General features: G+C 33.2%; 2 protein-coding genes across 10 annotated transcripts; both read left to right on the top strand.

Moving 5' to 3' along the window:
- On the top strand, positions 1–4,612 carry LOC115959347 (rRNA-processing protein FCF1-like). 9 transcript variants are annotated; one of them, XR_004084849.1, is made up of 8 exons: positions 1–297; positions 545–660; positions 862–912; positions 1,055–1,100; positions 2,059–2,167; positions 3,067–3,261; positions 3,898–4,003; positions 4,308–4,612. XR_004084849.1 is itself a non-coding variant. In XM_031077697.1 (6 exons), the coding sequence occupies exons 3-6, from the start codon at positions 892–894 to the stop codon at positions 4,386–4,388; spliced, it is 261 nt and encodes an 86-aa protein (XP_030933557.1). In that variant the 5' UTR covers positions 1–297; positions 545–660; positions 862–891; the 3' UTR covers positions 4,389–4,612. The 9 variants fall into 9 exon arrangements, 2 of the variants coding, with proteins under 2 accessions (XP_030933557.1, XP_030933556.1); XR_004084848.1 differs by lacking the exon at positions 2,059–2,167 and adding an exon at positions 1,631–1,682; XR_004084851.1 differs by having other exon boundaries at positions 1,048–1,100.
- Positions 4,613–6,736: 2,124 nt separating this feature from the next.
- On the top strand, positions 6,737–8,167 carry LOC115962286 (receptor-like protein EIX2). The gene has a single exon (XM_031081193.1). The coding sequence runs from the start codon at positions 6,842–6,844 to the stop codon at positions 8,165–8,167; it is 1,326 nt and encodes a 441-aa protein (XP_030937053.1). The 5' UTR covers positions 6,737–6,841.
- The last annotated feature ends 2,777 nt before the right edge of the window (positions 8,168–10,944 follow it).

The following is a 10,944-nucleotide window of genomic DNA, read 5'->3' as shown; positions in this document are numbered from 1 at the left end:
CTGCCGCCCTCCTCATTCCCCATCCCCTCTCTCCTCTTCACTCATCTCTTTCTAGGATTCTTGGTCCCAAAGCCTTATCATCGCAAAACCGACTTCTACTAACAATGAAAGATCAGAGACCGTTGTTGGCAGATTCGATTGCCCCGTAGATCGCGATTCGAGAGCTGCAACCAAGTCACCTCGTCCGTCAATCCTCCAACTGCTTTTGCTTCCTCATCCGAGATCGCCTCACCGATTCGCGGTTCGAAATCATCCTCTTCCTCTTCCTCTCGTCGATCGCTACATCGGATCTTTTTTGTGAGTAGTGCTTTTTTTATTTTATTTTATTTTTCTGTTTCTTTCTTTTTGGTGGTGTTTTGGATGTTTTGGTGAGAAAGTTCGGATTTTGATGTGAATTTTTTGATTGTTTTTGGGGTTTTGGAATTGTGGCTTTTGTTGGGTTTTGGATCTTTTTTGTGAATAGCTGGATTTTGATTTGATTCGTTGGTGTTTGGTTTTGATTTGCTATTGTTTTTGTGGGGTAATTGGGCATAAAAATCCTCAGAAAAATCCACGAGTATCATTTTTCCTTTCGATGAGTTCATACCCGCCGTCAAAGGTTGAGGCCGCGAATCGCCATCACGATTTGGCGGTGCTCTTCACCGAGTTCTCTCTACGTGTGTAAGTCATCCTTCTCTTCACTGGGTTTTTATTTTATTTTATTTTTTTTGTTTAATCTGAATCAGTGATTGAGTGGGTTCTAAGCTCCTGTCCCCTTTCTTTTTCTGTTTAAATTTAATAAGTTACATTTTACATTATGTTGTTCATACATTTTATTTATGTTTTACCATTATTTATGTTCAAAATTGTATAATCGTGCAGACTGACTGGTTGAACAAGTTGCTGTCTGATATGTGGCCTTACCTTGATAAGGTGATCAGAAGTTTTCGAAATAAAACTAATTTTTCTTTAATTAAAAAAAAAAAAAACCAAGCAAGTCAGTTCTAAATGATGATATTACCAGTGGAATTTGACATAATTTTTATAATGATCCATTTAATGTTCAAGTTTGCAGGCAATATGTGGCGTTATAAAAAGCATGGCAGAACCTGTATTCGCAGGTACATTGGCAAGTTAAAGTTAAAGTCAGTAGAGTTTAAGAACTTGAGTCTTGGAACTATCCCCCCTTCAATTCATAGTAAAGTGTTTTTATGGTCTTTTTGAGGATAATTTTCAATGATATACTTCAAGTTTTGGGAATCTAGGCTGACCTTTTGATATATGTGTAATTGCTAAACTTGTTTAATTGTGTGACAATGCAATGCCGTAATGCTGATGTGAAGGTTTTTTTTTATTATTTTTTATCGGTAATTTAAAAACTTTTATTAAAAAAATAGTCAACCCAAGTTTTTATCATTGGATTGTGTTTGCCATGAATGTAAATATCTAATTAATTCTTGGATTAGATCATGCTAAGTTTGACTGAGGTCCAGTTAATACCTGATGTACTAAGAAATATATATATATATATATAGTCTTCCAAAGATTTTGATAAATAAAAAGATGTTTATTGTACTTCTTAAATATATATATATATATATATATATATGCATAATCTAGTAACTGGAGTCTTGCTCTGCTTGGTTTTCAGCTTATTAGGGAGAAGAAAATGGTACTTTTCTCTATGAATTCACCACAAACCTGTAAGAAAAATTTCCTTATGTTCCTCACGTTATGAAAGGTCAAATTCATATTTACCATTCAAAAATTGGATAGCTGAACCTGTTACATGTTTACAAATATAATTTTCAATTAGGTGATCCTTTACTATGAGTGTCAACTCAAAAATCAAGTACCATGTTTACTTTTAAAAAGTCAATATTTTGTGGAGATGATAGTTAAGTAGAGAAAAGTCAGCTTATGGTCCTTGCATAAGTGCCATGTTCAGGTTTGATTTTTCCATTGCTACCCATCCAGTTTAGCATTTAAACATAGAAAATAGTCCCTAAAGTCTTCAAAACATGATTGCAAGAGATTTAGGAGTTCTTATCCATACATCATTTTTTCATAAATTGACAGACATTATGGGAGTACTACAATGGAAGGTGGACAATCTCTATGGGATAAGGGTGTAAAATGCTTGGTTGTCTAGCTCCATGGCACGGTGTTTTATTTGCCTCGTTTGGATGTCAGTATTAACTTATAGGCTTGCAATATGCATGAGTGCCTTATTTATGTTATTTTTTATTGTATTAATTTTCCTACTTATTTATTTATTTTTTTTGAGGTGGAATTTTCCTACTTATTGGGTGTGAGAAGTTTAGTTTTGTATTAGAACAGTAATTGTAAATTTTATTTATTTAAAAAGCTTTTAGCAGTATTGGTTGTCAATTTGTTTCAGTCTCCACTACAAAAATATTCTGTTTGTTTGTTTTCTACCTTTAGCATGACCAATAACTCAAATGACACATCTTCGGGGAGCTTGTGAGTTAAAGGCCCATTGAGGTGTAACTTACCTGTAAAGAAATATAGCTTTAACATGTTTTTAATTTCTGAAAGATGTAATGGATTTTTGTATTCATATATTTGTATGTATTTTATGTGTTTTTTTTTTTTAATAAATTTTATGCATGATGATCAATCAGCACATTTGTTCTCACATCTTAATAGAGAGAGCATCTTCACTGATTGAGGCTAACAAGGAAATTTAAAATTACAAAACAGGAGTAATGCTTGATATTGATGCCAAAAATAGTATATTCGTGAAGTAGAAAATAGGTGATTCCTACAAATTTGGAAAATAAAATATATTGGCAATTTGAATTGGAATAGTTAAGTAGATATTCCTGTAGCTATTTTACTTATGCAAGGACCCTTTTTAGTGCAATTTTTGAGATGCTTGTATTGGTTCAGGTATTCCTTATGTTATAGGCGTATGTAATGAAAAATGCTTCTTGCCATTTGACTTTCTGGGATGTACTTTACTCTTTAAATTGTGTGTGCCTGAAATTCTTTTACCCCTTATCTTGTATATTTCCTGTGTCATTTGTTGGATGGTTATGCAATGATTTTATTGATTTACATCAGCATGTACTGGAGAGGGGAAAGCCTCATGAAAGAAGCCAGATTATAAGCAAGTTGTCAGGACATATTGTACAATTGAGCCAGCATAAATTTGCATCAAATGTTATTAAGAAATGTTTGGAGTATGGTGGCCCCATTGAACGAGAACTATTAATTAGGGAGATTTTTGGGCATAATGAAGGAACCAATAATTTATTGGTAAGTTAAAGCATAGGTTTATGTTTGATTATGATTAATTTGAATACTCATTTCCTCACCCCCCACCCCCGCCCACCTCCCCCCCCCCCAAAAAAAAAATGGAAGCAATTCTCATGGGTTTTTAATAGATGAAAATGTTCTAGAAGTGTTGGGAATAATTCTTAGTTTATTAGATTAAAATATGTACTTGTAGTTGCTATTGATTGTCATTTGAAGGTGCATGATTCTTATGCATTATATATATATTGGATATTTGGTGGGTGGGGGGGGGGTGGTTTGGGGAGCATGTGTTGTGGCTATATTAGAAAATCTACAATTACTCATTTATAGTTCTTGTTAATCATATGGTAAAATGCTTCTCTTTTTTTTTTTTTTTGGTGTTTGTTTCAAAAAGGAAATAGGTATGGTACTATGGTTGTAAGACATACTTAGGGTGCTTCTGCAACTATGTTTTGACCCTCAAAAACATATGTAACTTACCATTGTTATTTATCTAGTTTTCTTTTGAATTTTTTAAGTATTTATAAAAGCCTATATGTATATATAGATTTTTGGTGTTAAATTTTGGGTATAGGAGCTTTGGGATTTGTAAGGGTTTATATTGTGTTGTAACGTGTTTAATTTTGTGTGATATAGGCCGAAGGTTTCATTGGCACTTTTCTTCAATTACAACACCTTGATGGGACCGGCATATCGGGTTTTGGTAGATACCAACTTCATCGATTTCTGTATCCCGAATAAGGTGAGTGATTAGTAGTTTTATTCCATTTTATTTTAAATGGGTTTGGTTCATAAAAATGCATAGTTTGAGAGAAATTTTTATTGTTCATGACTTACTGAATGTGTGTAATTACCAATTGAGAAGGAAAAAAAAATCTAAGAATGAGATAGAAATCCTTATTCAATTCTAGAGCTTGTTCTCTTCCCATTAATGCATTGAAGAATATGTTCTGGAATCATGGATAAAAATAATAACTTTATGTATTTTGACTTGGTAACTTTGCATTATAATCCTAACCTATGCAATTTCTTTCATTGTTGTGTAGCTGGACTTGGAGAAGGGAATGATGGACTGCCTATATGCAAAATGTGAGTTTAGAATCACTGGTTTCTTCAATTTAATGTGAATATTAATTTGTTGCAAGAATTGTTGTGCCGTGTTGATGAGGTATCCTAAGTTCAACATAGTTGTTAATGTGGTTTTATAACAGGCATTGAGTGCCATGTATCATTGGCAAACACTTAAATATGTGTTGGTTGCTTAATGATATTTATCAAAATATTACTCTTGGTTGTGTGGATGTCCATGAGAATGCTTAAGGAATAAAATGAGGATCTTTTTTTAAATTATGATTTTATTGAATCTGCCTACCTTGTGGATTGAAGGCACTTGTATCATTTTCTTTTGTTAATTTTATGATAATGGTTATAGATAATGTTATGTATTTAATAATATATTTCTATGTTAATATAATGTTAGTTTTCAGACAATTGTGGTGTTATTTGGTTAAATTTGTGATATTGTCTTAGTGGGGCTGAAATTATTACAGGATTATTTGTAATAGAAGTGTAGTTTTAAAACCCACTGGAAAAGAAAAAAAAAAAAAAAAGGACCTATAGCGGCGGGCAATAAGCGCCGCTATAGGGAATCATTTAACACATACAATGTGCACCTTTAGCGGCGGTTTTTGCCCGCCGCTAAAGGTTGAAACATATAGTGGCGTTTCTACCCGCCGCTATAAGCGCAATTAGTTTGTTTTGATTAATTGCCTATAGCGGCGCCGTCTGCCCGCTGCTAAAGGTAGACACCAATAGCGGCGGGTCATTCCCGCCGCTAAAGGTCATTGCCATGAATTCTAAACACGTGTGGCGGCGGTTTTATGCCCGCCGCAATAAACTTTCACCCACCGCTAAAAGGTACATCTATAGCGGCGCTTTTTGCGACCGCCGCAATTGACCTATAGCGGCACTGCAACACTGACGGGACGGCCCGCCGCAATAGCACCCGCCGCTATAGGTCGAATGTACCTTTAGCGGCGCTTTTTTGGGCTTTAGCGGCGGTTTTGGCCCGCCGCAATAGCCCGTTTTTCTTGTAGTGGTATATGCTTGATGATAATTATCTATATTAGAAATTGAAGTCTCAAAAGCTTATATAGCATGATCTTATGTGGTTAGTCAAAAGTCAAACAACTTCAGTTTTATATATATTATCAATTGTAGATTTCCTTGACATTTACATTTCCTCACTCTAGAGAGGATCACTTTGTCATGGATTCATCATAATATATATATATATATATATATATATATATATAGACACACACACGCAATTGAATTTCAACCTATAATATCTGTTCTATGATAAGTATTCTTTATCAATAAGTCAAGATATCCATTGGTTTTTGGTATAGGTGGGGTTTAAATCCCAAATCTTTTATTCAATAGTAAGAAATTTTATTAATGGAGCTAACTGAAATTCATAATGTGTACCATATTTATACTTAAAAATTCATCGATTCAATTTTAATTAAAATAATTAAAGTCTTTTACTCTTATATCAATAATAATAATAACATTTATAATAAAGCATTAATGGGAATATATTTGGTACGAGTAAAAAACTACATTTCTAAGAAACTTTTGTCTAGGGAAAAATTTCAAAGACATTGGAGATGGAAATTGGTATGGAATATTTCTATTTTTTATGCATCATCAGAAATTAATGTCCCTTTAAAAAAAAAAACAATTATTCAAGTTCATCATCTTGACATTAAGAAAATGTCAGTAAAAAGAAAGCAAAAATAATAAAGACTTTGGCTGCCAACAATCTTTTGTGCTTCAATCAATTATTCAATTTCCTAAACATTTCAGGGTCGTTTGGTAACGTTGTTCTAGTAACGTTGTTTGTATTTTATGAAAATATGTGTGGGTGAAAAAGTGTGTAAAAATACGTGTAATGTTGTTTAAAAACTAAAAACATATGTTTAAATACATGTATCAAACAGACCCTTCCTCACTCTAGAGCTAAACACTTTGCCATGATTTCATCATAATGTATACTTTATTTATATTTGGAATCCCCCAATTCATTTTAAATTAAAACAATATTGTCAATCTATTAATTAAAGTCTATTGCCCTGGCCCTTGAATGAGAAAGTGTTTTTTCTAGGAAACACTAAAAGACACTGGAAATTGACCAATGAAAATTGATACGTGTCAAGTAAAAAAAGAACAGAAAAAAGATATGTGGCCAGATCAAGATAAAGGCCCCATAAAATGGAGGGACGGTCCTAATTGCAAGACTTCAGTCAATGCTTGAAGCATAGACCACGGAATGCGGAAGATTGTAGAATTTGAAGTGTAAAACAAAACAAAACAAAACAAAATCAAACGAGGGTGCGCCTATAAATTACCATCCAATTAGTATCCTTTTTCACAATTAACCCATCTCATAATCTAATAATGGAGGGTTCCTTTGGATTCCTTTTCCTCACTTTTCTAATTATTCCTCTTCCTCATTACTTCATTTTCTGCACCGGACACATTGACTTTGAGGTTCGTTGCATCGATAGCGAGCGACATGCCCTTCTCAAGTTCAAGCAAGACCTTATTGATCCTTCAAACGCTCTCCTCTTGGACTATTGATGGGGATTGCTGTCACTGGGTTGGTGTTGTCTGCCACAACCTCACTGCTCATGCCCAACAACTCTGTCTCAGAACCTTTCATCCTTCAGGTGGTTTTGAATCTGAAGAACAATATGAAGCCTATGAGCGGTCAATGTTTGGTGGTAAGCTAAATCCTTCTCTGCTTGATTTGAAGCATTTGAATTACTTTGACCTCAGTTTCAATAATTTCTCTGCTTCTCCTATTCCCGAATTTCTCGGTTCAATAAAGAGTTTAACATCTCTTAATCTCTCTAATGCGGGATTTGTGGGAGTAATACCTCATCAACTTGGAAATCTCTCCAATTTGCTCTATCTCAATCTCAAAAGTTCTATTTTTCCTAGTTTATATGTGAATAACCTTCAATGGCTGTTGGGTCTTCCTTTGCTTCAACATCTTGATATGAGTGGTGTAGATCTTAGCAAAGCCTCTGATTGGCTACAACTCACAAACACACTCCCTTCCTTGTTTGACTTGCGCTTGTCATATTCCCAACTTCCTTTCATTCCACCAACACTCATTGTTAACTTTTCATCTCTCCTCACCCTCGATCTTTCAGAGAACCAATTTGGAAACACTTTGATCCCATCATGGATCTTTGGTCTTCGTAATCTTGTTTCTCTTGATCTATCTGAAAATTACTTTCAAGGTCCAATTCCTATTGATCTCCAAAACATGACTTCTCTTAGGCACCTCGATCTATCTTTAAACAATTTCAACTCTTCAATTCCCAATTGGTTGTATAGTTTTAGTCATCTTGAGTTTCTCAACCTTCGCTACAATAATTTGCAGGGCATAATCTCCAATGCCATAGGAAACCTAACATCTGCCATTAGTATTGACTTGTCAGAAATTGAACTTGGAGGAAAGTTGCCAAGATCATTGGGTAATCTCTGTAACTTAAGGGAAATCAAATTGTCATCCAACAATGGGAGTCAAGAGATATTTGAAATCTTAGAAAGTTTATTAGTGTGTCTTTCAGATAGACTAGAGATCTTACGCTTATTTAATTCTCAACTTTATGGTCATTTGACAGATGAACTTGGTCTATTAAAAAATCTAGCTGTTCTTGATCTTGCGAATAATTCAATCTCAGGTCCACTCCCGCTGTCTTTAGGTAGTCTTTCTTCTCTGGGATACCTGGATCTTTCAAATAATCTATTCAACGGGACAGTTCCTCAAAATTTTGGGCAACTTTCCAAACTACACACTTTACATATTGAATCAAATATGTTGGAATAGTACACCAAAATAAGTTTATTACATCAAGTGTTAATACAACAAAATTAGAATAGTGGTATTAGACATAATATCACATTTAAAAATTAAAAGTCGTTGCAATAGTAACTTAAAAATAGTAAATTATTACATTAATAATAATTAGTTGTAATAATTTATAATTTTCAGTTGCAATAAAGATTTTAATACTAAATTGAATTTAGAAAATTTTTTGCAATAACTTAAATTGAAGAAATCAATTTTTTTTTTTAATAACTTAAATTGAAGAAACCATTGTAATAACTTGATACCAATTATATATTTTGCGATATATTATAATAGATCGAAATTTCAAAGAGATGGCTTATTGCAACAAATTTAACATTGCAATAACTAAAATATCAATTATTTTACAATCTATTGCAATGACAAACATGAAACTGCAATGAATATATTATTACAATGATCTAATTCCAATTATTTTACAATTTATTGTAAGAAAAAATATGAAAAATTTAACTATTACAATAAATATACCGTTGCAATAATTTGAACCCAAATTATTTTTGTCAATTCTTTACAATCTATTGTAATAAAATTCATGAAATAATAGCCTATTGCTACAAGATATTCGAAGTAATAAATTGTTTATTGCAATAGCAAATATATTATTACATCAAAATTTTCATTAAAATATTTAAGGTTTATTGCAACAAAATTTTTTTTGTAGCACAAACTTATTACCTCAAATTTTATTGCAACACTTCGCATAAACTATTGCAATGACTTCGATGTTATTGCAATGATTTTTTTTGTTGTAATAAACATTTTTTGTTGTAGTGGATGTAGTCTCACATTTGACTCCAAAATTAAGAAATACTACTCTCTTTAAAAATAAATAATTTAGGACACATGACACAAAATTAGACTTCAATTGTGTAATCTAATTGAATTTTCTTTAAATTTTACCTATTAATATATATATATATATATATATATATATATATATATATATATAGAGTTACCAAAAAAATTTGGTTGAACAAAACTTTATAATTACTACCAGTCTACCATCACCATGACCTGCCACCAACTGCACTTGACCACAGTTTTTATGTCATATATAATAAAGAAAAAGTGAGGTTTTGATGCTATAAGAAACACAATAATAGTGGGAAAACTCTGAATTGAAAATTCTGAATCCAAATTCAGGGTAGAGGAACACATAGGATGAGAAGTAGATACACCAATTCAATTCCATTCTTTGTTGCTTCCCTTCTCAGAATTTTAGTCTCCTCTAGAGGAATATCTAGAGTCTTACAGCAACTACTCAAAGACTTCAGGAATATGCTGATGGGACAAGGATCAATATTAACAATCTGATCTGCACGTGGAGGGTGGAGATGAAAGGTGAAGATAATATAAAATGGAGGAGGTACCCTAAGAGAAGGGGAGCAAAGAACAAAGAAAGAAACATAGTAGCAATCAAAACTGTATTTGTAACCAATTTCAAGTAATACATACAAGAACTGATCTCTTCGGATTGGGCCGATGACGAATTTTCTTAGATAAATCCAATCTACCTTTACTTTATTGTCTTCTAAATCCATTATTATTGTTACCCAACTCACTATAACCTAGTTTTTCAATCCACTTTCTACAAATTCATTGTATTGGGCTCATTAAGCCTAGATCCACTTACTTTTTGGGCTTAGGACTCAAACTACGTCCTTACATTATCTATATAATAATATTTAAAATTCGAAGTGTAGCAATTATGAAGGTTGAGCCACAAAATTCAAAGTGTAGAAATTATTTTTAATTGTTTAATTTAATGATTTGTGGTATTTTTTTTTTTTAATGCTTCTAAAAAAAAAAGGTATAGACTAATGAAAGGACAATACAACCTATTTTGGTCACGGGACCAATCAGGGGCGGAGCTATAGCATGGCTTGGGGGGAACATTAGCCCCCCAAAATTAAAAAAAAAAAAAAAAAAAAAATTTAATATTATGTATAAGTATTAAAACTTTAAATATTTAGCTACAAAAATAGAAGTTGGCCCCTACAAATGTTTGAGTTAGTCCAATAATGTTCTTAAAAACCAATAGAATTTGTCAATTGGTCTAGTAGTTATAGAGACAAAGTTGTTTTTGTTTTCTCTAATTCGTTTTTTGTACATGTTTAATATCAAACTAGACAACTTTTGTATACTCATTGGAGTTTAAAAAATGATAAGTTCCCCTAAAAAATTATCTTGCAAATATATATATATATTTGAAAGTTGTTAATTTTATATACAATATTGTACGGCACCAAGATCTCAGGCCCATACAGGCCCTGAGCCCAGTCCCAATTGTACAGCGCGGGGATCCCAGGCCCATACAGGCCCTGGGCCTAGTCCCATACCGGCTTTGGGCGCAGGCCCAGTAGAAAGGTCCAATCATCCTGCGCCCTCCCTGGTGCTTCCATAAATACACAGACAAGTGTTGGGCATTAAGTTCCAAGAGGTGATCGGTCAAACGTTCCCGGACAAGTATACGAATCTTTCCCGGGAAAATGTGGTATGCACGGGAGACTGAGTTGCCGAACATAATCGATCCAGCTGAAATCAAGTTCCAAGATCATAAATGCAGCACCGCCCTCTCACCTAAACATCCACTTAAATCAAATAATATTGGACCTTCAAAAGCACAAACGGTGGCTGTAATCATAATCTTCCCACTAACCTTGGCTATAAATAGAAGAAAGTTGGGAGAAGAAAGGGTTCAGAAAATTTGAGGGAAAAGAGTGAAGGAGTGA

This window comes from Quercus lobata, chromosome 9 (assembly GCF_001633185.2).
Source record: "Quercus lobata isolate SW786 chromosome 9, ValleyOak3.0 Primary Assembly, whole genome shotgun sequence".
NCBI lineage: Eukaryota > Viridiplantae > Streptophyta > Magnoliopsida > Fagales > Fagaceae > Quercus > Quercus lobata.
Note: the sequence above shows the minus strand (reverse complement) of the source record. Positions and strands in the feature narration are given on the sequence as shown.